This window comes from Pipistrellus kuhlii, unplaced genomic scaffold (genome assembly GCF_014108245.1).
Source record: "Pipistrellus kuhlii isolate mPipKuh1 unplaced genomic scaffold, mPipKuh1.p scaffold_m20_p_15, whole genome shotgun sequence".
NCBI classification, from domain to species: Eukaryota; Metazoa; Chordata; class Mammalia; order Chiroptera; family Vespertilionidae; genus Pipistrellus; species Pipistrellus kuhlii.
The window spans coordinates 34948471-34976198 of NW_023425460.1; the positions used below are offsets into that span (position 1 = coordinate 34948471).

Sequence of the window (27728 nt, forward strand, 5' to 3'; positions counted from 1 at the left end):
AATTTCTCAACATGTTCTCAGCTGAGGCTTAACAAAGTGACTGCCTGCTTTATTGTTTTAGTTCTCATACTGTGAGAAATTGTCCTTTTCATAGTCTATTTTATGTCATTTTTTTTAGTTTTGGCTATTTTTTTGGGGGGGGTAGATTCACTGTTAAAAATGGCCCCCAAGTACAGTGTCAGAGGGCTGTCCAGAGTCCTAAGGGCCAGAGGCCGTGACATGCCTGAGGTTGTAAATGCAAGCATTAGCTAAGCTGTCTTCAGATATGAGTTATAGTGCTACTAGCCAGGAGGCCAATGTCAATGAATTAACAACATATATTAAATAATGTGTTTTTAAAAAGAACCACACCTAAAACAAGGTTGTGTATTGATTTTTTGATGAAAATACAGGTGTTCGCAAAAATAGGTTTACACTTGTGAGTACTCAAAACAGTTTATTCTTGTATTGTGCATTTATTAATTATTGTACAATATTATTTCCCACTAGAGGCCCAGTGCACGGCATTCATGCACGGGGGTAGGGGGATATTTCAGCCTGACCATTACCCTATCACAGTCATGTCCTCAGAGGGGTCCTTAACGCTGCTGTGGAGAGGGGAGAGGCTCCTGCCACCGCTGCTGTGCTGGCCAGCTGTGAGCCAGGCTTCTGGCTGAGCAGCACTCCCCCTGTGGGAGCACAGTGACCACCAGGCAGCAGCTCCTGCATCAAGCATCTCCCTGATGGTCAGTGTGTGTCATAGTGACCAGTCGTTCTGCTGTTCAGTTGATTTGCATATTGGCCTTTTAATATATAGAATATGAGCAACTGTAAACTATTTTGCCTACTCTGTATTATGACCCCAGACCCACAGGAACCTAACCTTGCATTTCCACTAGGAGCAAGGTTTTGTATTTGCTACATCATGTTTGCTCTGACTCTGAAGACCATTACTACTATGAATAATGAGGATCCACTGTAAACAAAAGCACACACACATTTGTTTTTTATGTATGAATATATAAATACCTAATTGTTTATTGCTCAATTTCCCCACTACCATGAAAACTCCATGAAGCCAGGAATCTGAAAATGGTGTTTTCTGGCATCTTGTTCTCAGCGGTATCCTTAGCACCTAGAACCATGCCTGGGTAATGGAAGGTGCTCACTAAATTATCGATTGAGCACAAGGATGAAATAATTAATAAAATATAGTTAAGAATGACTCAAGAGCCGAAGCTGGTTTGGCTCAGTGGATAGAGCATTAGCCTGTGGAGTGAAAGGTCTCAGGTTCGATTTCGGTCAAGGGCATGTACCTTGGTTGCGTGCACATCCCCAGTAGGGGGTGTGCAGGAGGCAGCTGATCAATGTTTCTCTCTCATTGATGTTTCTGACTCTCTGTCCCTCTCCCTTCCTCTCTGTAAAAAATCAATAAAATATATTTTTAAAAATACTATTAAAAAAAGAGAGTGACTCAAGAAAAGAAATCTTACAAAATAATTATTTCACTCTGCTAAATATTTTAATTTTATTAGACATTAGGCTATTTCTAATCTCACCATAGCTCTTAAGGGAGGTTCATAGAAACCCACCCCCCATCCCTAACCCTTGCAGTGGCCTGCCTAAATTCACACTACAGCCTGGCTCAGAAGTTCCATGTTTCCATGTTGTGAATCTTGGCTGTGTGGTTATTGAGTACATGGGCAGGGAATCAGACAGCCTCATTGGCATCTGACCTACATAATGACTTGGTGTTTTTGGTCAAGTGACTTAGTCCTTTCCAGATCTTGTTTTCCACTCCATAGAGTGCAGATAATGGAATGATAATGGATTTCTCTACAGGGTAGTTGTAGGGACTAAATGAGAGAATGCAAACTATTTAACTTAGTTCCTGACACTTAGTACTTTTTAGACATCTTTTTCTCCTTACGTATTTTGAGCTTCTGTTGTTGGATAAAGGGTTGTAAAATGAAGCCAGAAGGCACTCAGAATAAAACTCCTGTCAGGCCCTCTTAACTGGTATTAGAGATCAGTGCATAAGAGTGGGGTGGACACTTTTTGTGAAGGACTGGGCAGTAAATATGTGAGGTTTTGCCAGCCATATGTTCTCTGTTGCAACAACTCAACTCTGAATGAGTATGGCTATATTCCAGTCAACATTTCTTTGCAAAAATTAGTGGATAAAAAAAAAATAATAAATTTTCAACTTCCACTTTAGACCAATTAGTATTCAATTCTATCTATGCATTAGAATCACCTGGGGAGCTTTAAAAATACCTATGCCCAAGTAGTCTGTTCCAAAAGTTTCTGATTTAATATTTCTGAGATGGGGCCCAGGCATCGGTATCATTGAAAACTCCCAGTTTTTTTTTTAATTTCTTTATTGATTAAGGTATCACATAATTGTCCTCGTTCCCCCATTCCCATCCCAAAACCCTCCCCATGTATGCCCCAACCCACCTGTTGTCCGTGGCCACTGGTTAGATATGCATGCATACAAATCCTTTGGTTGATCTCTCCACCTTTCCCCCACTCTCCCCTACCTTCCCTCTGAGGTTTGACAGTCTGATCGATGCTTCCCTGTCTCTGGGTCTGTTTTTGTTCATCAGTTTATGTTCATTATTTCCCCTAGATGAGTGAGATCATGTGATTCTAGAAATACACTTATAAGAACCGAAAATGAGACACACCATAATGGTGATGCTGAGAGTGAAGAGATTAGAGCCACTGATTTATATTGGTAGAAGCCATGAACAGAAGACCCTCAAAGCAGTTGCTGCCTTCTAACCTCCACCCCATTTTAGAATCCAAGGATCAGCCCCATTTGAGAGCTGTAGGCAGGGATATCCAGACTTCAGTGAGTCTCTTTTGCTTAATGCACAGACCATAACACTTTGTATCTAGAGGGAAGTCTAATTATCTGTGTAATAAATGCATTGTACTTTCAGGGAACACAGTCCAGCTGTTACTGTGCTTTTTAGCTGAAGCTATGCTTTTTGTTATTTAATTGAGCTCCAGCCCTGGCAGTTGGTCAGAATGTTTTGAATGGAAACAGTCTGTCCATCTCCTTTGTCAAGGCCATGGCTGGATGAAGCTAGGAGTGGGTTCACATGAGTCAAAAGGTGTTAGACATAGGTCAAATCTCTTTTCCCTAATGGGCCCTAGAACAAGCTTGTGGTTCTCCTGTCTCTAATGAACTCCAAACATGCAGCTGGACATTGTCTATCTGTGATGGAAGAGAGGTTTACTTGTAAAGACAGGGGAGTGAGCTTAGTCATAAATGTCTAGCTTCCCTAAAAATGATCTAGAACAGAGTTTCTTAATATGTGGCCCTTAGCATTTATATCTACATTAGAATAATTTAACTTGTTAAAATGCAGATTTCTGGGGTCAAACTGTTGACCCCTGAATTAGAGTTTTGGAGGAATCCTTGGAATGTACATTTTAAACAGGTATCATGATAACTTTGAAATTTGAGAGCCATTCTTTAGGAGAAAGCCATTCATCATATTTATATAAGAATACTCAGATTAAACTCTTACTCAAAACAGCCCAGTTAGGTCACTGATAGAGCTAAGACTCTAGTCCTTGTATCAGCTAGCTAATGCTGTGTAACCAACTCTTCCTAAACTTAGAGGCTTAAAATACTAAATTTCATTATTGATTATCTCTGTGGGTTAGTTGGGTGGTATTTCTGCTGTCACCTAGATTTATTTATGGGTCTGTGGTCAGTTGTAGTTGATTGGGCAGCTGTGCTGATCTTAGCTGGGCTTTCTCTTATGTTTAGAACTCAGCTGGCTGTATTCTAGTCAGAGATGGCCTCCATTGGAATACCTGGATTCTTTTCTATGTGCTTTTTCACCCTCCATCAGGTTGTTTACCTGGGGGTGACAGCATTTCAAAGGATTGGAAATGCCTGTTTCTTAGGAGCTACACTCAGAGCTGAAACATTTATTTCCACTGTGTTCTGATGCCAAAACAAGGAAGGCAGACAACCTCAATTCAAGATGTGAGCAAATAAATTCTTTTTTTTGAAGGGAGGAGCTGGAAATCCCTTTACAAAGGCAGTAGATATAGGGAAGCTAAATGAATCCACCAGCCAAAACCGGTTTGTCTCAGTGGATAGATCTTCAGCCTGCAGACTGAAGGGTCCTGGGTTCGATTCCGGTCAAGGGAATGTACCTTGGTTGCAGGCAGGTCCCCAGTAGGGGGTGTGCAAGAGGCAGCTGATAGATGACTCTCTCTCATTGATGTTTCTAACTCTCTCTCTCCCTTCCTCTCTGTAAAAAATCAATAAAATACATATTTTAAAAAAAATAAATGAATCCACCAAAGTCTACCACACAGAGTCATGGGCCTTTCTCAGAACATTTCAGAGCCTTTAAAAAAAAGTTTATTTGCCAGCTTTTCCCATGTTAGAGAACATCGATGGTGACTATTCCCTTGATTCTATTCCTAGGATTATTGCTCTTGGATGAAGAATCCAAAATCGTAAGGGGCCTAGGAACTCATTGGTTTAAATCTTGTCTGACAGTTCAGTTTCCTGACAGGATCACCTTGATCAAATGTTCCCCCATGAAACTCCCTGGAGAACTTGCTGCCATGTAAGGCAGCTTCTTCCCGCCTCAGGGGGTTCTTTCCATTAGGATGGTATTTCATCTATCAAGCCGACATTTACTCCATCTATATTTGATCTTTTGGACCTGTGTCTGCCTTTTGATGAATCCCAGAGGAAAGCCTCATTGTCCTTCCACAATGTTTTTCCATATTTTAAAACAGTTATAAACCTCTTTGTTCATTGGTCAGTTTCTTATGTGCCAAAACCCCAAGTTTCTACAGCTTTTCACATAGTTTAGGCTCTTTCATAATTCAGGCCATTGTCTTGAAAACCTTTATTTTCAATGGCAGCTGGGTGTGTTAGAATGAGCACTGATTTTGGAATCAGATGTTCTGGAATTAGCCTTGGGATCTTGAGCAAGCTCATAAAGCCAATGGGACCTCTGCGTTTTCCTTCAGGAAGTGTGGACAGAACCATCAAACAGTGTTAATTGAACCAGACAGCATATACACAAATTAATGTCCAGGAAAATGCTTCATAATTAGTTTCCCCCATTTTTTTTTTCTTATTTCACTGAAAGAATAGCCTTTAATGTACACACTATTTTTTCTTTAATATCTTGAGTTTGATCTCTTATATTTCCTGGCCATATGTTAGTACTACAAAGATAAGTACATTTCAAATTTCACCTGGAGATACATTTCAAATGGTGTTTCATGTGCTGGGGAGAGTAAAGTCTTCATTTCTTTGAAATTTAAACCAGGTGTTATTATTTTTTTGATATTTAGAAATAGTGACTTAAATTAAATAAATGACTTAAAAGTGAGAGATTTAAGGTCTCTCCTGTTTTACTAGTAGATCCAGGCCTTTGGAAAAGAAAAACAGATCTGAACTTGGAAAAGAGTTAAAAACAAATTGGACACAGTGAAAAGTCCAGGATAGTACTATGCAATAAAGTGGATGTTAATAAAATGTTGTGATGTTAAACCAAACCATTAAGGTGAGAGAAAATGCAGGTGAAGGGGGTGATGGTGGTGGATCAGAATAAATAAAGTCAGCTCACAAAGGAATACCAACATTTATGTTGAAAGGGTATTGCTTAATATGAGATGTTTCTGAATAGTAATGTATAAAACTGAATAGAATCTGATTGCTATGGAAAATGGTCAAGAGAATAGGACTATGAAGACAGAAGAATGGATTTTGATAAATACTATGTAAATTGTAAGATTATTTTATGTGACTGTTAGCTCAGAAAAATGCTCTTCGATATAAGAGAGGATAAAATGAATTGTGAAAATGATTTCTTAATACAAGTGCTAGATACATTCAGGGTGCAGTGTTATTCATGTATATCATACCCAAATGAGCCATTATTCCTGTGAGGATATATTAACTTGTTTTTCTTTTAAAATCAAGCAGTTAACAAAGAAAAAGCTCTATGCAGCAAAAAAAGAGCCTTGAGGTGGAAGTCTGGACCCTGGGTTTGAATTCCTGCTCCACTATTAACTGGCTGTGTGACATTAGGCAAGTCACTTGGGTTCTCTGAGCCTTAGATTCCCCATGTATGGAAATATGGTTCTGATGAACTCTAAGGCCACTGCCAGTTATAAAAGTGCATTATTCTATTTCTATTTTGTCAGCCCAGTGGCAGTGTCTGTGAGGGGTCATCAATATTTCAGATGGGATTCCTCTTATCTAGGAGCCTCTAATCTATTTAAAGAGATTACCTGAAATTTTTTGTTTGTTTGTTTGTTTGATTATATACATATATTGATTTCAGTGAGGGAAGGAGAGGGAAAAAGATATAGAAACACAAATGATGAGAGACAATCATCGTGTGGCTGCCTCCTGCACACCTCCAACTGGGGATTGAGCCTAAAACCAGAGCATGTGCCCTGATCATAATTGAACTGTGACCTCTTGGTTCATAGGTTCACCTGCTGAACCATGCTGGCTGGGCACCTTTTCTTCCTCTTGAATCATTTGGATCCTTCTCCATCTCTGCTCATTCTCCTTTCAGATGTGGTAATTAGACCAATGTTCACTGAGTCAGGGCCAAGTAAATTGTACTTTTGTAGGAGAATGAGATAATGTTTCTGTTTTATTTCCAACATCTTCCCTAATGACCAGAATTTTTCACTTTTGTTAGCTGCAGTGTGTTGGGGGAACTTATCCATCAGGCTAGTTTCTACTCATTCATTATGACTCAGCTCATGGCCCAGCCCCCAACCCAGCAGAACTGACCACTCCTTCAGTATATTTAAATTTTTTAACCAAAAATTTAAAATATGTAGACTTCCCATACAAAATTGGAAATTTCAGGTTCCTTTGGAAAAGTATAGATCCTGATTACTGGCTCTCATGTTCATAAGAGCTTTTTGGGTTGCCTGTTTCTCCCCAGCATTGTGGTGAAACGTCTTCTGCAGAGAATTAACTGACTTACATGTATTTTTCTTAGATCTGAAAGGAAAGTGAAACATTTGTTGAACTCTAAGAAAAACAGGAAAACAAAGATAGCCAAGTTTTTCAATATAGACAGGGAAAATCTTCCTGGGTAATCAAATACATTTCCTTAATGTTTTAAGTGCCAGCAAAATGGACTGGTTACAAATATGGTAGTATTTTTCTTACAAGTTTTTTTATATATACACACTATGGATTTGAGGGCAATCATTTAAGTTTTTGATCTCCATTCCAATGTAAGGCTCCAGAGACTTTTTGTCTGTTTGGTTCCCTAATGTTCCCTAAACCCATAGAACAATTCTTCTTAATAGACATTTGATCAATAATTTTGAGTGAAGACATGAATGATATAAGCCATCTGGGAGAGATCAAACCTCTATGGCGAGAAATCTTCCAAAAGGGAAAAACAATGGTCACAAAAGAATGGCATAACTAGGTGAATGTATATATTTTTAAATAATGTTTTTATGATTTAGATGTCTTTTATCTTCTTGGGGCAAAGGAAATGGTTGCTGAGGACAGAAGTTCTTATGTACCCAGAGCTTAGAGGGACATTGGGTGTGGTTATCCCCACCAGCTATCCAGAGATGAATTTCTTGGAGAATGTCTGAGGAAGGAACTAGAGCCACATGTTTAATGAAGTCTTTGTTACTGTGTGACCTTGGTTTCTCTCCAACTACCCCAGCCCAAGGAATTCTCCCTGAAGCCCTACAGCACCCAGCTACTTGCTCTGTGGCCCTATAGAGTCCAGGCAATCCCTCCCACCTGCCCTGTGGCTACCAAGGAAACATGTGTAGAGCCCTTTATATTTTGAGCAGAAATTAGCCTAATTTTATTTGAGAGACAAAATTCTCAGGACCACAATTCAGCATAATGCTACCTAAACTCCGTGGGTTTTGAGGGGGAAAAATTAGGACAGTTATGCATTAAGTTTGAATTTGCCTAGAGGTGAAAGCTTTTATGTAAAAGAATTTTTAATCATCCTTCCCTCCACATGGGAGATCTGCTGGCTCTAGGGAATTGGCTGGAGCACCAAAAACTGCCATAAAAATGTATATTTTGTGGCCTTTCCTGAATATGTCTGGTTGCCACCATATGGTTATTTATTCTATATATATATATATATATATATATATATATATATATATATATATCTTAGGGATTGCAGTGAAAATGCATAGGATAGGGAAATACTGGCAAATGAGAGTGGACTTTAACCACAGATTCAACAACCTGCCCTAAACCAGACTTCTGGGCTGACCACTAAATGATAAGGTGCGGAGATTACACACACACACACACACACACACACACACACAAAATACAACAGAAATGTGGCAAGATTTGCCACAATTACTCCCAGTGGTTGGTGTGAGATGGCAGTATCAGTTTCCTATGGCTGCTGTAACAATATGCCACCAACTGGGTGACTTTGCACAATAGAAATTTATTGTCCCACAGTTCAGGAGGCTGGAAGTCCAAAATCAATGTGTTGGGCAAGATCATCCTCCCTCTAAAGCCTATAGGGAAGTTCTTTTCTTGTTCCTTTTGGTGACTTTTCATCAGTGTTTGACATCCCGTGGCTTTTAAACACATCACTGCAATCCTCTTTGCATGGCCTTCTCTCCGCATGCATTCACACTGCCTTCCCTCTGTGCCTGTCTCCATGACTAAATTTTTTTTTTTTTCCTTATGAGGGTATCAGTTGTTTTGGATTAGGGCTCACCGTGACCTTATTTTAATCTGATTTTCAAATAAGGTTGCATTTTGAGATACTGGGGTCAGGGATTCAACATATATTTTTCAAGGAGACACAATTCAACCTACAACCTCCCAATGCAATCATATTATTTTTCTCACTTAAGCTTTTCAGATACAATTTGTTCTTCCTGTGGAATATTATTACATTGATTAAATTGCCTCTTTAGTTCTTCAGCTATCAGATGCTTTTCCCTGACAGGCTGATGTAATTAGGGAACTAATAACTGAATCAATAAGGAAAAGAGCGTGTTCTTTCATATTTTCCAGCTGTTCCGATGATTCATTTAGAGCTCTGTGCATGTTGCTACTGAAGTCGTGCTTGTTAAGAGATATGAGACCATGGCATATAGTGGAAGGAGGGAAGGAGAGGATCTGGATAGCTGTGTGGTAAAGGTCAAGACTGATTTCTTTGCAGGGAGGGTGATCATGATGTGGAATATGAAGGACAACTTGGTATTGTATATGTAACTTTACATAAGCAAGAACTGTTTTTAAAGATATTTATTGTTGGGAAATACACTTTGTTTTAATGTTGCATGCAGAACATTGGTTTGAGGCCATGCAGGATTACATAAACATGTGAGCCAATACTCTGCCTGTCCAAGAACAGATTCACCACTATTCCTGATAATATCTGTGAAATACCATTTTATGAAAAATCCCATTTTGCCTTGTCTAATTCTAATCCTTTTAAGAAAATTAGAATTTTACTTCTTGGGTCTTTAATAGGTGGTTTTAGAGATAAATATAATTTTTATATTAAGAAATTATTATTATAAATGTATAAGTTTAAAAACTCGAGTTTTATTATATATATATATTTAATTATTTAAATATATTTTATTGATTTTTTTTTTACAGAGAGGAAGAGAGAGGGATAGAGTTAGAAACATCGATGAGAGAGAAACATCGATCAACTGCCTCCTGTACACCTCCTACTAGGGATGTGCCTGCAACCAAGGTACATGCCCTTGACCAGAGTCAAACCTGGGACCCTTCAGTCCACAGGCCGACGCTCTATCCACTGAGCTAAACTGGTTTCAGCTATATTTTATTTTTTTAATAAAATTTAACAATAAGTTATAAAATTACATAATTATAGAATTTATCCTAAAATAAATTACATGTTATGAACATTTTCATATCATTAAATATTCTTCTATTACTTATTATTGAATGGCTGCCTATGTGCTTTATCTCTATTTGAGTGGTAGAGCTTTAATTTTTCAATCATTAAAGTATTACATATTCACAATAATTTTAAAATTTTAGTTAACCAAAAGAAGAAAGTACCAATTTCCCACAAGCTCACCATTACAGAGATAATTGGTATTAATATAATGGTGTATATTGCATGGTAGTGTAGTTGTCTGAATTCATGTCTTTCACTCTTCTTGGCATTTTAAATCTTTGTAAGCCCAGCACTTAGTTTGGTGTTTTAAGCATAACAGGTAATTGATATACTTTTACTGAATGAATGAATGAATGAAGAAATGGATGAACACATGCACAAATGGAGAGGCTTCAAAGATCCAGCTCCTGATAGAATAAAATTTGTTTCAGACTCAGCAACTTACTAGATTGAGAGACAAAGCAGCTAACCCAAGGCCTTTAATGAATAGGAGCCTGCTCTTTCTGCTCATCTGAATCCGCCTCTAGGCAGAGAATTCAATTTAATTTTTCTCCCATCAGTCAAACTGAAGAGCTGAAAAAGCAAAACCAGAGACAGGGGAGGCAGGAGGTGGAACAGGCTTGGATGAGATCAGCAGCTGATCTCTTGTTCTTTCTCTGTCAGAAAGAGCCCAACATGAGAGGAGCACTAGCAGGATCTGGGACAGGGGGCATCCTGCCACTACCAGAATCCTCTTAATGAAGGGACTGACCATTTCCCTGGAAAACTGAGACTCCCACATGGTCAGTGTGACTCTCCTGGTTTACCCATGGCCTGTATATATACTTCTCAGTGGGATGCTCTGATCCAAACCAACCTGTCCTTCCTCCTAAACCACCCCAATGTAAATAAACATACAGATAGATACAGAAACACCCACAAATAGATGAATAGACAGTTGGATAGAAAGAGAGACAGATTAATGGACTGGCAGAGAGACAAACTCTACCTCCTTTTGGCCAGTAACACTCATCTCTAACTTCCTTCCTCTGAAAACCTTCCCCACAAGCCAAGCTCAATACCTTAGGCCCGTGGTAGGCAAACTGCGGCTCACAAGCCACATGCGGCTCTTTGGCCCCTTGAGTGTGGCTCTTCCACAAAATACCGCAGCCTGGGTGAGCCTATTTTGAAGAAGTGGCCTTAGAAGAAGTTTAAGTTTAAAAAATTTGGCTCTCGGAAAAAAAAATTTCAATTGTTGTACTGTTGATGATAACTCTGTTGACTAATGAGTTTGCTGACCACTGCCTTAGGCATATTGACCTTTCTTCTCATTGTTTCCTTTACCCAGTTCAATCTCTATTCACCTTTTCTCCTTTCTACACCACTTGTCTCCAAAGGCCTAGCACAGGAAGTATTTCTTTTGGAAGCCTCATTGTTCTATTCCTGCCTCTGTTAATCTTGCCCATTTCTCAGCCTTAGCCCCATTTCCCTCCTTTATGTGATGTATCTGTCTGTATGTTTTGATTGTCAGCAGTTACCATTTTTGCTGCTTAAAGAATTGGATGTGGTTCTGTGTGCTTTGTAATATAATGGTATAGAGCTAGTATCGTTGTATTCGTTGAGCTAGTAAATAAAGAAAGGGACTCAGATGAGGATGAGAACTACTGACATTTCCCATCTGCTGAGTCAGGTACCTATAGTAGTTAGGACTTACTCATGGAGTGAAGGCCCAGTTTGATAAATATGGTAAGAGTTGAGAGTTGGTGTGGTATAGTATAAACTTTGCATCAGCTATATCAGTATAGATGTCCTAGTTTTTCATATAATTGCTGCAGTCACTTTGTAGACCAAGTTTACAAATTAGTCTATAAATGGGAATGCAAATATTCCTTAACTACCTTTTTGGCTAATTTAAGTATCAAAAGATAATACGGCCTGACCAGCATAGCTCAGTGGTTGAACATCAATCTGTGAACTGGGAGGTAATGGTTTGATTCCTGGTCAGGGCACATGCCCAGGTTGCAGGATTGATCTCTAGGGGGGAAGTTCAGGAGCTGCCAGTCATTGATTCTCTCCCATTATAGTTGTTTATATCTCTCTTTCGCTCTTCATTCCTCTCTGAAATCAATAAAAATATATTTTTTAAAATACAGTATGCATAAAAATTTCACTCTCTCAGACATACACACCTGTCATTTACTGGACAAAAAGAGACTGTATGTACCTCATAATGCCATTATTCAATAAATATTTGCTGAATTAAATTGAAATAGGTCCAAAATTTTCCAAGCCCCTAAAAGCATTTTTTAAACTACCAGAAATTCATGCAAAAAATGATTTCGATAGGGGCTGTATGATTATGGCTTCAGAACTTAACAGACAGCCCAGTTACCTGGGTGTGTTGTGCTGGGCAGCACATCCTTGTGGGTGAGCAGCTACTGGGGATACGATTAAAAGAATATTCTTCACCTAACCCCATTTCTCTAAGCTTGAGGGCCAGTTACTTTGGCCTTTTTTCAATTTCTCTACCTATAAAAGTTTATGGGGGAAGCATAAACATGGTGAAATTTTCATTATAATCTATATACCATGATTCCATGTAAGGAGACATGCTCTAGGCATCAGAAAACTTAAATCCTAGTTCTTTGGCCAAAACTTAACTTCTCCAAGATTGACTATGCTTAATTGTGAAAGACATTTGTGTGTTCACCTGTTAGGTGTCAGGCATTGTACAAGGTGAATAAGGCATGGTCCCTGCACCTCTTTGACTCACAGTCTAGTAAAAGAAGAGGCTTGCCAACCATAAATGGCTTAGTGTGAACAGCTTCCTAGAGGCAGATAGTAAAATAGTAGTGACTGTGGAGTGAGTGGTTAACTCTGCCTGAGTTGATAAAAAATTGCTTGAGAATAGGAATTTAAGTTACTAAACTTAATTTATAGCTCCATGGACTTTGGCAGACTGTATTTCCTTTCTTTCTGTGTCTTTTTAAGGCTCAATTGTGTGTGACAGAACAATGTTGTTGAACTATTATTATTATTACCATTGATTATTATTATTATTATTTTTAAAATTTTACTGATTTTTTACAGAGAGGAAGAGAGAGAGATAGAGAGCTAGAAACATCGATGAGAAATATCGACCAGCTGCCTTCTGTACACCCCCACTGGGAATGTGCCCGCAACCAAGGTACATGCCCATGACCAGAATCAAACCTGGGACCTTTCAGTCGACAGGTTGACCCTCTATTCACTGAGCCAAATTGGTTTTGGCTATTATTATTATTATGAATAATATTATTATCAGATTCAGATATTGTACTGTCAGACATTCAATTGAAAATAAATCCCACTTTATAAGTCTCTTATAAGGATGTTGGCCTTTCCCTTATGTATTACAAGGGGTCAAATTCTACATCCATAAAATAAATGATGGTGGAATCTGACTGTATTAGCCATATAGAGAGTGCTTTTTTATTCAGAATTCTGGGCTCTTCTGAAATTTTTTCTTATTCTCCGAGTTGCTTTCCAGCCTTACCTGCCTGTTTTAATTATTGATTTATGCAACAGAATATAAATACAACTAAATATAGACAAATCAGAAAGATGTAACCATGTATATTAGCCTGTGACTAGCGCTCAGTGGAAACATGAGATGAATATAGTAAATTGAGAAGGAAGAAAGATGAGTGGGCTGCAGTGGTCAGAACAGGAAGTCACACTTGTGCTGGTCCTGCATGGATGGGTAATCTTCCATTAGTCACAAGAAAGGCCGTACTTTGCCATCTTGCAAAGACATGGGAGTATAAATAAGCCTGGTATCATTAGTGGCATTGGGGAGACCAGTTCATTTAGATTACCTATAGAAGCAGTAAGAGAGGAAACTGAGAGCCCACTATTTTGCATATAAAATTAGCTCAGATATCATCTGATGAGCATTTTCACCTTGGTGTCCCATTTTTCTCTAAGCACAGAGCCTACCTCTTCCTTATCTTGATATCCCCCAGAGAGCCTTACACACAGGAGTTGTCTAATACATACTTTTGAAATAAGTGTGGCTGAATTATTTTAGACAAAGCTGAAGACTTCCACGGACTCAGAGGAAAAGAGAAGATATAATTTTACTAAAGATTTTACTCCCTAAAAGAGAGAATGATGGATGGCATCAGACATGGATTTATACTCAGCTCACAAGCATCAGTCAATTGGATATATATTAAGCACCACTTGTGCTGATAGGCATGATGATAAGCATAACACAGTCATATATTTTTATCTGGATAAATCAGATGCCTGCTTGGGTGTGATAGGCACTCTGGTGTGCTGGAATGTTCTCCAGGGAAAAGACCCAGGTATTCATGTGGAAAGTGTGTCTTGATGCTCATGCTCTCCTCACTTCATTGTTTTGCAGCTCTACAGCTCCATGGACTTCGGGAGACGCTGGCAACTCATGCATGAACGCATCACCCCCAACAGGTTTTACTGGTAAGCCCCATCCCGCAGACTCACCCTCTTGGGTAAGGGATTGTCAGACAGCATAGCACTCTGAACAATCCCTGGACACACTCATCACTTGAAGGCACATGTCTTCTAGCCCTTTGCTATTCAAAGTGTGTTTCATGGACCAGCAACTCAGCATCACCTTGGAAGTTGTTAGACATACAGAATCTCAGGCAAGACTCACTGATCAGGAGCGAATAACATCTTCCCTGGTGATTTAATGTGCACTTTAAGTTGGAGAAGCACTGGCTAGAGAGTTCCATGAGTAGGTCATGGCCAAATTCACTTAGCTATGTATCAATTTCCCTTCTTTTTGAAAAAAGAAAAGAAAAGAAAAGAAATATTTTATGTACCCATTCTAAAAGGTAGTATTTCTTGAAATGTATTCTGAAAAACACTAGTTACACAAAATGCTTTTCTTTTCACCAGTCTTTCTATGTTAGAATAACTTTGATTATTGATAATCCAACTCTACCCTCCTAAAGACACTGGATTTGGGTGTTGAACTCTGGGGAAGGCCCCCAGTGAAGAAGCCTGCCAAACTTGAAGTTGCTTATTTCTATGCTTATTTCACTACAGAACTTTTATCTCATGTCACACAGATAAATTGTTAGAACAACTTCTGGGGAGCACATTTTGCAAAAAGCTTTTATAGGTGTGAATGTATGTTCCATATAGAGCATGAGCCCTACCCCTAATCAGAAAATGTTTCTATTTATCAGTGTTGCTTTATGCATCCATATTATTTTTGCCTTGGTTGTAACAAGGGGAAGTTGGCTTGGTATAATTTTGCATCTTCCCCATCCTTGCTCTAAAGTGAAATGTTTTTTACTTGTATCTTGCTTTTATTTCAGTAGAGGTGAAAGTGAAAGAAACAGAGATTAAGAAACATGTACTAAAACATATGGTATGCTTAATTATATACATAATATAAAAATTCACACGGTTTGAAAGTGGTACCTATTCCATGTCTCTTTTGAATACCTTAGTTTAATTCCCTTAAAAAGTCAGGATATGGCCACTTATGGCCTGCCCAAGAGAGGGGTGGGTGTGGTGTCTGTGTGGCAGGGAGGTGGTGGTGTTGAGTACCTTGTACATATACACACCTATTCCGGTGTCTTTGGAAAGAATGGCTTCACGTGATACTGTCTATAACCACAAAACTATGCTCTGAATTAAAAAATAATTTCCGAAGCATCCTGTGAATACCAACTGTGTTTTATACACACAGTTCAGAGTTCTGGGAGAGAAGAGGAAACTGGATTATAGCTCTTGATTCAATGCCATGACTATCCTTAGTTATTTTGTCCTTTCAGAACAACTACTATTTGGTCTGTAACTATTGTTACAATCATTATTTGGTCTGTACCGAAACTATTAAGATTTCTCAATAGACAAAGGCAGAAACAGGCAATGCTTGCTTTTTTGATATTCCAGCTGTAGAGCCAGAGCCTTCTGCTCAATCTGGACAGTGTCTCCGTGTCAGTGTGCTGTCATTCACATCCCATGAGCAAACTTTTTGTTTGTTTGTTTTGTTAATCCTCACCCAAGGATATTTTTCCATTGATTTTTAGAAGGAGTAGAAGGGAGAGGGAGAGACCAAGAGAAGCATTGATGTGAGAGACACATCTATTGGTTGCCTCCTGCATGCACTCTAACCAGGGCCTGGATGGAACCTGCAATCGAGGTATGTGCCCTTGACCAGAATGGAACCCCAGACCCTTCAGTCCAAGGGCTGAGACTCTATTCGCTGAGCCAAACCAACTAGGGCATGAATGAGCTCTTGACATGTAAAGGCAGTGAGCTAAGTAGGAAGTCATGTTGCTGGAGAAGGAAAGTACAATAATCTGGATAAACCTTGTCATTGTTTCTGAAGGAAATTAAAATAAGTAGAGGAGGGGCTATGCTTTCCTATCTTTGCAAAGAGCAAGAAAAGACTCTTCCAGCTGCTGCCACCCTCCTGTTCCTTTGTGCAACAGAAGGAATAAATCTCTAGGTCCTGATAATTGTGTTTCATCTCTCCTCCACTCTGAGCCACTTTCATATATGTCTCATGGGGAAATATAAAAGTTAGTGCCCGTGCTGGCTAGCCAAGTGGTAGCTGAAGATTCAGTTTCTGTAATTATCGCTTCTTTGTTTCTGATGTGTAATTGCCGTGATTATTCTTTCAGATGTCTAGAAGGGACTTGCAAAGAAGCATTCCCTCACACAACACAGCAAGTCTTCCTAATACTCCTCGCTCTGTATCTGTTTCTCTAAAATCCTGATCATCATGTTAGTTATTTCTCATTTTTTCCTTCTCTTTCCATGGCCTCTTGGTCACAGAGGTTTATTGTCCACTGGTCATCCCTTCCAGAGCCCCTCTATACTATAGTCTCTTCCCTCTTTACCTCCCCACCTACGACTTTCAGCAAATCAATGTATTACCCCTTAGGTGAATATCCCTTAAAATAGGGGTGTCGAACTCAATCAGAGAAGGGGCCAAAATCTAAAATCCAGCCTAAATCGCGGGCCGAATGGTTTACTGAACAGTCATAAACTGTCATTGTGATGGAAATGCAGCGGAGTGCAGTGATGACAGCGCGGTGCGGGCCACATTGCAAGGCCTGGCAGGACGGATTTGGCCCGCGGGCCTTGTGTTTGACACATGTGCCTTAAAACATGGAGGAGGGACAATTGATTATAGGGTTTAATACTTTTGGTGTAATCACCACTAGAAGGGGAATAATTACATTAAAATATATACATTTCGAGTGTTTTAGTGCCTATCATTAAATATATTAACAAAGTTGTAGATATCAGTCTAATTATAGTGATATTTACTTCCTCCTTGTGGTAGGTAGTCTCTAACATGGCCCCTGATGATCTCTGGCTTCTGGAAGCCATGCCATTGTGCCATCCTCTCCCTTAAAGTTTCCGCTGAATTTAATGACTTGCTTCTAGTGAATAGCATGGGGTACAGGTGATGAGATATCACTTCAGACAGTGTATCCCTTTTTTGCTTGTTTGGTCAAAGCAAACTGTCATGTTTTGAGTTTCCCTATGGAGAGACCCATGTGGCAAGGAACTGAGGAGGTCTCCAGCCAATAGTAAGTAGGGCACTGAGGATCTCAGCTCATAGCTTAGTTCCATTTAGGAACAACTGAGTCCTGCTGACAATCATATGAGCAAGCTTGGCAGTAGATCCTTCTGCAGTCAAGCCTTCAGATGAGACAGTAGCCCTGCCAAACACATTGACTCAAGTCTTGTGAGAGACCTAGAGGCAGAGACACCCAATTGGGTCATGCCCAGATTCCTGACACATACAAAGAGTGAGATCATAAATATTTGTTGTTTTGAGCTGCTAAGTTTGATGGTAATTTATCACACAGGAATAGATAACCAATACACCTCTCCCTGATCATTATTTTTGCTTGTTTATTTTTGAACATAAGGTAACTGCTTCTGTCGTGGATCACTTACTCCATTTTCCCTTTACTGGTATCAAACCCCAGATGTTGACCTTTGCTAATTGTTTGGGTCTACCTTTTCAACAGGGAAATATGATGTCCGGAGTTTCTTGACATTTTGATGTTCAGGTTCTATGGGCTTTAATGGTTGAGTAACAGATCTCTGAGCCGTATCTTCTGTCTTAATGAAGCTAATTTAATATACTGACATTGTCTGATCTTATTCTATTCTGTTCTGTTCTGTTCTATTTGTATTCTACATTTTGATGGCAGGATGATGTTTTCTGAGAATACTGTTGATTCTGAATGTGTGTGTGTGTGTCTGTCTATATATATGTGTGTGTGTTCTGAGAATACTGTTAATTCTAAAGGTGTGTGTGTGTTTGTGTGTCTATATATGTGTGTGTGTGTGTGTGTGTGTGTGTGTGCATAACCATATAGAGAAGTACTAATTTCCCTTAAAACACAAACATCCCTTGTGTCTGGGTCCTAGAGTTAGCCATCTTGGCCTGGTAGCAGCTGTGGGTGTAGAGGACATAGGGCAGAGCTGCAGAGCTGCACATGGGGAATGATTATCTTGAGATAAAGTGTTTGGAGTGAACCCTCTTCTACCTTTACCTCAATTTAAACTCTATAGATATCACCTGCTCTTAAATACATTGTTTGTTTTGCTGTAAAAGTGGGCTTCATCTATTCAGCCAGAACTCACTTAGACCTTAGACTAAGGCTTCTGAAGAGCCATGTGCCAAGTCATCCTTAGGCTATTAATGCATTATCCATGACAGAGACAGAGTTAAGGAATAGGCAGAATGGCTGGAGATTGCTTCCTGGAAAATCAAGGCCTTTTCAAACAAAGTTAACATTATGGGCTGAAATTTTGAAGCTGCATCTAAATGTGCATCTACAATTTTGCAAACACAGTCATTTGCAATCTCGAGTAATAGAATTTAGGCATTGACCTGATATAAGGGATCCGATTTAGAGGTCCTTTGCAAACCAGGGTATGCCACAAATAATACTTAATTCAGCTCTCCCTTGCATTTTTAAATTGGCGAAGCAATTTAAAAATACATTACATTCAGAATAATACATGCAAGGTCAAGAGGGGAGATGTGAAAGCTCAGCTTGCAAGCAGAAATCGGTTTCTGCTTTGCTGGTGGGGGCTGCTCATGCCATACATCTGGTGGCATTTTGGTCTTGGAAGAGCTGTCTTAGTACTAAGAGTAAAATGCAATGCTCAGAATTGACATACAGTAAGTCTTCCAGTGCACTGAGGAAGGCAGAATGCTCACCTTCTCCTTGGATGCCATCAAGATGTGCTGGACTCATGTGATAATTACGTTTAACACATGTCAGGTCTATGAGAGAGGAGAAATAAGGAGATATGTGTGAGCTATGTACCTAATTACTTCTTTACTATGAAAAGAAGGGGCCATATTTGACTCTGCCTTGGGAAATCTGACAAAATTGGTGTGTATTAAACAAGGATTCAAAGATCCACTCACCTAATCCATGCAACAGAAATTCCTAGATGAAAATGGGAACACCTTTCTATTCTTCCTTTCCCCTGACTTTCTGTGAGTGTCCCCAGAATTAGAGATACATGCTTTTCAAATGCTTTTTCTATGTGGATGGTAATGTGAAGAACACGAGATCGATCCATGCAGCTCAGAGACAGTTGACTCATTGATGATAAACTTTCTGAAGGGAGCAAAGGTAATTGTTCTCACAGTGGATGAGATTTATAAACTTGTTTTAAACATTTAAGAAAATGCATACAAATAAAAATAGAATAATGATCTATAATTTCGCTGCTCAGAAAACACCACTTAAAAATTTTAGTACCTTTTTCTATACTTATCTCCCATCACAATATACTATATTTGTAAACAGTAAATTTTTTTTTATCACAGCCCAGATCATGCTGTTAATAAAATTTTGTAGTCTAAAAAATAATGTTAAAGATATTTTATTGATTTTAGAGAGGAATGGAGAGGGATAGAGAGATATAAACATCAGTGATGAGAGAATTATTGATCAGCTGCCTCCTGCACACCCCACACAGAGAACTGAGCCTGAAACCCAGGCATAAGGCCTCACTGAGAATTGAATCATGATCTCCTGGTTCATAGGTTGATGCTCAACTCCTGAGCCATGCCAGTGGGGCTAAACTTGAACATATTTTATGTCATTCTCTATACTCTCTAAACATAATTTAAAACTTGCAGTTACTTGCATTGTATTCTAATTGGTGGATATACAATAATTGAATAACTGTCATCATTTAACATTGATATTGCTTGTAAAATTTTACTATTAAAGTATTGGAATGTTGTTATGAAAACCTTAAGTAATTGTTTGGTCAAGGTCTGATTATTATAACTTTTGAGGGTAGACTATCAAAACAATATGTCTATAAGTATTGTCATGCTAAATTGTTCTCCAGAAAGTTTATACCTTTCTATTCAACTATTAAAATACCATTTCACTATGTCTCATATCAATTCAATTTAAAAAGTAATCTAATTTCATATGCAAAATGGATTTCCCTTGTTTTAATTTGCATTTCTTATCAGATCAGTGAGTTTAGACATGTTTTCATATATTTATTAGCCATTGTATTTCTTTTATGTGACCATCTGTTTTTGCTCCTTTTTTAGTATGCATTCTTCATATGGTCTCTAATTTTTTTTTTCAATATTATCTCCAGTTTGTTCTTTGGATTTTAATTACCTTATGATTTTAACATACTTTTTAGTTTAAAAAATTGCTGAAATCTTTTTACTTTTGTCATTACAACTTTTCTGTTACTTGATGTTCAGATAGTAACCTCAACCTATAATCATGTATATATTATTGGAAATTTTCTGGTTTATAATGCTGCTTTATTAGCTATACAGCTATGCTATGCATACAATTTATATATTATATATATATTAGCCAATCATATCAGGCATAAAAACACTATGCTTTCTCCTGCATTATGCTTCAGAAAATCTCACACCGTTATTTCCTTGTGATTATATAATCATTTAATTAGTTTAATAATTTCAATAATACTGATGGATATTTTTAGAATTTATGGGATTTCTATTTACTATTTCTAGTAAAATGAAATCCAGTGAATATGTCCCCACTTAATTCTGTGCCCATATTTTTTATTGTTTCATTTGATGGTTTCCTGTAGGGAAACTGGTCATGAGTTGGGTACACTTGAGGTAGGTGGCCTTTTTCAGCTTCTATTCTAATGGATTGACAGGTCCTCTGTGCTGGGCTGGACTGCACTGTGTTTAATTATTGTTTATAACACAACATAGTGGCCAGCTGGGCAAAACTCCTTCCTGTAAACCATAACAAAATCAAACAAAAATAAATAACCAGTTTCCTTGTCAAAATATTCTTGGCTTTCCATACTCATCCATTCATCCAAATGAATTTGGAATCATTTTGTCATGTTCCCAAATCTCTCAATTCCCCACCCAATAAAGCAACTATTGATCAGAATTGCAGCAAAGCTATACATTCATTTGAAGAGAATGGGATCTTTTTTATTACCCAGTTTTATTTTTGACTATATGGTTTGTCTTTTCTTTCCTTCCACTCCTGTGTGTTCCTTGGTGAAGTTCTATAGTTTTCTTCATATCATCCCTATACAGTTTCAACTAATATTATTTCTAGAAATGTCCACCTTTCATGCTATTTTATTTATTTATTTATTTATTTATTTATTTATTTATTTATTTATTTTTTAAATACATTTTATTGATTTTCTTACAGAGAGGAAGGGAGAGAGATAGAGAGCTAGAAACATCGATGAGAGAGAAACATCGACCAGCTGCCTCTTGCACACCGCTACCGGGGATGTGCCCACAACCAATGGACATGCCCTTGACCAGAATCGAACCTGGGACCTTTCAGTCCTCAGACCGACTCTCTACCGCTGAGCCAAACTGGTTTTGGCTTTCATGCTATTTTAAATAAAAATATTTTGCACACAGTGTTCTTCTTCAGCCTGGTATGACTGAACGGGGTAGCCATGAGGTGTAGCTATCATTTGCCTGTATGAGCAAATAGTTAGCACCTAAGATTCTTTACCTTATAAAGAAAACATATTTTATAAACTTCAAGTGATTAAAGAGTGTGATGTGGCTAGTGGGGTTTGGGAACCCAAATAGAAGAGCTCTCCCCTTTATATCTGTGAGACCTTGGGCAATTGTTTTTATCTCTGTCCCTGATCCCACACCAATCAGAAAGGACAATTGGTATTCCATGCCATTACCTCCTGGCTGAACGTCAGTCTTCTTAGCCTGGCACATAGTAAGCACTTAATAAATATTAGATACAAAATTAATAATGAAACTACTTATAAATGAGAGGATCATTGGACAAGATGAGCATCCTCCTGAATTTGGTGGCAAATAGCTCTTTGCATCTCACTGAAGCAAGGTTTGGTAGATCTGAATATTTTCCCCCTCCACAATCAAATCCCATTGCCAAAAAGTCAGTGTTTATATTTCTGATATCAGCACATGTTCTAGTATTATAGTTATTAAAACTATTTTAGAGAGAATTATTTCTGGCTTGATGTTAATAAAATTAAATACAATTCATAAGACAATACACGAAATATTGTGTTGCATCAGATCATTTGTGCTTTAACATATGTGATGCAAATGTTGAGACAGATCCATGAGAATTGCTGAGAGACCACAGCCAGGACTGAAAAACACCAACAGAGTACTAGGGGATGTTTTATGATTTCTCAGGGGATGGAGGGTTCAAGTTAGCCTGGTAAGCTCATCACAGCCTTCCTAGAGGAGAACTGGAGAATCTTTAAAAGTGGATTGAATTGACAAGGAAGAAAGGAAGACAGGTAATCCCAGGAAGGGGGAACAATTGGAAAAAAGCCCAGGTCATGGTATGTTTGGAGAGAAATGAACAGAGCTGCTAGAATGGGATTCCATCTTCAGTATTTTTGACATTATTTTGGCTGGATCATTATCCAGTGCATGGTATGAGCTTTAGCTGGATCCCTGGTCTCTGCTCCATACATGCCTACAGCACCCACTACGTTGTGCAAATGTCTCCAGATATTGCCAAATGTTCTGTGAAGGGCCGAATAGCCTCCCATCCCCTGCCATTGAGAACAGTTGTGCTAGAAAAATAGGATTTGCATTGAGACAGGGGGAATAAAAGTAGGGACACACACTATCAATAGATTAGGTGGTAAAGGGGGGGCGCCTTTTATAAAAGTGGTTTTGTAAAAGTGATTTAGACTTGTCTCTCTGGGTAATGGAGGGCATTCATCTTTTGTGCAAGGAAATGACATGATGGTCACGTTTCATGTTTATTGACATTTGGCACTTTCCTTGAGATGTTCAAGTGCATTTATGTGCAACTTTTTGTCAATAGATAAGATACTGACTTTTTTCATTACAAATGCACATCTCTTTTTCTATTGAATTTGCTTTAGAGAAAGTAGAGGAAGGGAGAGAGAGGGAGACACATTGGTGTGAAATACACACATTGATTGGTTGCCTCCCACACTTGCCCTGACCAGGCTGGAATGAAATCTGCAGCTCAGGTACATGCCCCTGATTGGGAGTCAAACCTAAGGCCCTTTAGTGAGAGGGCCCATGCTCTAACCACGAAATAACACCGGCAAGGGCACAGGATCTTTGAAAGCATCCTGATCCCCGAGTTCCATTCTCCAATGAAAAATTTTAGATTTTTAAAGAAGTACATACCTAATATATGTTTTTAAAAATGACAAATTTTTGTTTATACAATACTTTAATTGCACAACATTAAAGGGATTTTATTAAACTAAGGACTTAATCATTTCAACACATCTTTTATTCTTTCTTTCTTTTTTCTAATTTTTGTAGACATAAAAGTCATTTCTCACTAAGTTATCATTATATTATGTCTCCATTTTATGCCTTTTTTTTCTTTTACTTATACCTACCCTACATCATATTCTTTATGTGTCATAAAGATAATTTTGAAGGTGGCAGGATATTCCACTCTCATTTATACTAAAGAATTATGAAAAAGTTAGAGTGGGAAGAACCCTGAAAGTTGATGATCTGGTCTAGAGGTTTCTCCAGTAGTGCTCTTGGAAGCTCTTGGGGCGGAGTGGGATTGGGGTTCCAATAAATTGCCCAAGAGACCACGTGATACAAGGAGAAGCCTGTGGGTGCTTAGTGATCAGGTCCTTGGCCCTCCCATTTTTGCTTCAGCCAGAACTACTAAGCTTCTTAGTTAGTTTTATATATTAGGTTTCTGTAGAACATCACTTTTGAAGATAGAAGGCCATTTATGAAAGAAAAAAAATTAACAAAATAATTGATCTACCAGTGTTTCCCAAACTTTTGACATATGTATACCCCTTCTATAATTCTCGTAATGCTGAGTACCCCTCGTACTCATGAGAACGTAGAATTAGGCGCAGCTAAGCACGGTGCAGTGCACACCCCCACCAAACTCTTCCCATACCCCTGGGGGTATGCATACCACACTTTGGGAAACACTGAATTAGTTGGCAAACTCATTAGTCAACAGAGCCAAATATCAACAGTGCAATGATTGAAATTTCTCTTGAGAACTAAATTTTTTAAACTTAAACTTCTTCTAATGCCACTTTTTCAAAATAGACTCGCCCAGGCCGTGGTATTTTGTGGAAGAGCCACACTCAAGGGGCCAAAGAGCCGTATGTGGCTCCCAAGCAGCAGTTTGCCGACCACTGATCTAGACTATTGTTTTTTTCCTCAATTTATACTGCTATTACAATTTTCAGTTTATCTTTCCTCAATGATTATACCTCAGTGATTATAATCTGAAATGTCCAACACCAGTGTAGACAGTGGTTGAATGGTTCATTCAAGTCTTTACCAAACTTCCTAAGCCTATTGTATTAGAGGTACCTTCTTCTCTATCCACAGGGTTTTCCTTGCTTTGCCAAAATCATGTCATATTCACATGGACATGATTTTGGCAATTTAAGTGCTAATTAAAAGAACCGGGTATAAGAGATGATGTAAGGCTATGGTGATTGGATTGAAAGAAATGGACCCTTTTATTTGTTTGGTGGTAAATGGTACCGAGGATCAGTTAGTCACTCTCTGGTGTTTTTATTGTTGTTTGTTTTTTTCTCAATGGTTGCCTGCAACAGGAAATTCTTTTAGGAAGCTAGGTTTTTCAGCTGTTACATATTGCTTTTCAAAGATAACAGTTTTCCTCTTGCATAGATGTTTTTTGTATTTTTGAATCTAGCAACTGGCATTTGCTACCATCAATCATGGGACAATATTCTGATTCAAGAATGCATGGTTATTCTCTGTAAAGCCCTCCAAATCAGGACACATTCCTCCCCTTTAGTCACCTTACTCATCTGCTCTTTGGAAAGGCAGCCTGGATGATGGATTAGTAGCATGCCCCGCCTCTTCGCATCTCCCTACTGGCCAGCCCTGTCATAGTCAGACACTCTTCAACCTTTTTCCAAACTCTGTGGAGGAGAAGCTATCAAGTAATTTGGGTAGAGCTGTGCACAATGCAGGCTGAGAGAGAGTGCCCCTGGGTGATTTCTGCTCTGCCCATTCAGCATTTTGAATGAATTTGTGGAGACTAAAGCTTTGAAAAGGTCAAACCTTGGAACCAGGCTGATTTGTAAAAGGCACCAAAGTAAGCAATAATTGCCAAGGAGCCAGGACAAAAGCACTGGGGGGTTTAAGTTGGGATAGCTCTGCACTTGTCTCTGCTGAAGCTGGGAATGAAAGGTCTAAGGTCCTCATTCATACATTTTTTTTTAAGCATCATTGTATTCCTGTTTAACAAGTGTCATTAGAAGAAGTGACAGTGAAATAGAACAAAAGGGAGTTGGGTTTTATGACCCTACTTCTGTGGGAAATGAATCACCTAATTGGCAAACTATACCTTCTTTCTCTTTTCTTTTTCTTTTTTCTTTTTTCTTTTCTCCTTTTTTTTCTTTTCTCCTCTTGCCTTGCCTTGCATTGATTTTCCCTTTCCTTATCTTTCCTTTCTTTCCCTTCCCTTTCCTTTCCATTTTTTCATTCTTCTTTTTTTTAAAAAAATGTGAGATTTGATAGGATTTTCCAAGAGCTGATATAAATTCAGTAAATTAAGTGAAGAAAATCTGTGACCCATCTGGAACTAATATAACATAATATTGAATGTCAACTGAAAAACCAACCAACCAACCATGTACCACTGAATGTAAAAAGAAACAATGCAAAAACAATGACAAAAAAAGCATTGATTATTCATTTCCCCCCAATCCAATGATGAAATATAGTGGTTCCTTTTGCTTAGAAAAAAAATCTGTGATCTTGAGAGACTGGGGAAGAGGCAGGGCTTCTGGCTGCTAGTTCTACTTCTGCCACTGGAATACCAGCCAGGCATTGGGGTGTCTCTGGCTTTCTATGTATTTATTTGCAGAATTGAAGGGCTTGCCAGCAGGTCTTGCAAGTTTGATCCAATGCTTTCATCCCAAGAGTCCACAATCCTCTTGTAGCCTGGGTGTTGATCTCCAGCATTGGGTGGTGGCAAGAGAGGAAATCCTATTCTCTCCTCTGATGAGGGAGAATTTTGTTTCTCAGATGATGCTCAAGGGAGAACCTGCAGTGGGTTGAGCTGGTCTTGTTAAAAATGCAAATTCTTTATCTGAATTTTTAGACTGGGCATCAAGACTTTCCATTCTAACATTCTCTCAGCAATTCCTTTGCCAATTAAGTTTCAGAAACCAGAGGAGGTGGTTAGGCAGGTAAGAAAACCACCGAGGGAAATCAGTAGGGTACCAAGTATTGTACTTTGAGTGCCATAGACTGGAACCCCTTACCAAAACCTTCTCCTTTCTCTGCAGTATCTGAAATCCATAGTTAAAATCAGTGATGACATTGCAATGGAAGAAGATGTTGCCACCTCCAGGAATCTTTTGAAAATGCATTCTATCCAGGCAAAATGAGATAATATATATTTAATTGTGCTTGAAAGCTGTAAGGCACTATTAAAATATTTTGAAAAGTTGTATAGATGTTAGTCATTATGGAAACAATACCTCTAGTTTTTATGAACACTGTAACATGAGCAAGATTATTGATTTTATCAATGCTTATTTAGATGTGCTTACTGAGGAATTCCACTCCAGAGATGGCGTTGAGTCTCTTCTCTGTGAACAATCTATACATACAAAGACAAGAGGTGTGGGTTGTTGTTCCAATTCTTAACTCTTTCTTAAGTAACTTAGACTTGTTGTCATATAACTCCGGGTGCTTTTTGACTATATACGAGGCTGTTACTTCCTCAACCCCTTGACTGTCAGACCATGCATGTGACTTACTTTCTTTAAGTTTAGCAGATGTGACCCATGCAGAAACTTTTAAGGTGCCTGTCCAATTGGGTGTGCTTCTGTCACTTTTGGCATCCCATGGTAGCTGTGGCACTTCACCCCAGACTCCATAATGAACACATGGCACATGCCTAAGCCCACACCTCAGTGAGGAGCCAAGCTCCACCCAGTCATAGCTTGGAGCAGCCTGCCCATAAAACCCAACTTAGACAAGCCAATGCCCAGCTGGTTCCTAGATGTTTGAGCAAATTAAATAACTGTTGTTGAGAGCCACTGAATTTTGGGATGGTCCATTGTGCAGCAAAAGCTAGCAGATACAGTCAGACAAAGAAGAGACAAGACAAATGGACGCATGTCTGATACAAAGGATGGTGAAGTACCACGAGAGAGGTACAACCTGAGATAAGAGTGATCAAGGGAGGTGGCTTCTATAAGACCTTCAAGGAGGAGGTAGCATCTGAGTGGAAACTTAAAAGATGAGTTTAATTGCAAAAGGCAGAGCTTCTGGTGTACTTGTGGGCCTTCTCGTGTGACATCATG

General features: G+C 38.7%; 1 protein-coding gene across 2 annotated transcripts in view; it reads left to right on the plus strand.

The window, feature by feature from the left end:
- SORCS3 (sortilin related VPS10 domain containing receptor 3) overlaps window positions 1–27728 on the plus strand; it is a 481307-nt gene that overhangs the window by 293599 nt on the left and 159980 nt on the right. For both annotated transcript variants that reach the window (XM_036438956.2, XM_036438955.2), the window contains exon 5: window positions 14284–14357. In XM_036438956.2, coding sequence (XP_036294849.1) covers window positions 14284–14357 — 74 coding nt within the window. The remainder of the gene's footprint in view (window positions 1–14283; window positions 14358–27728) is intronic.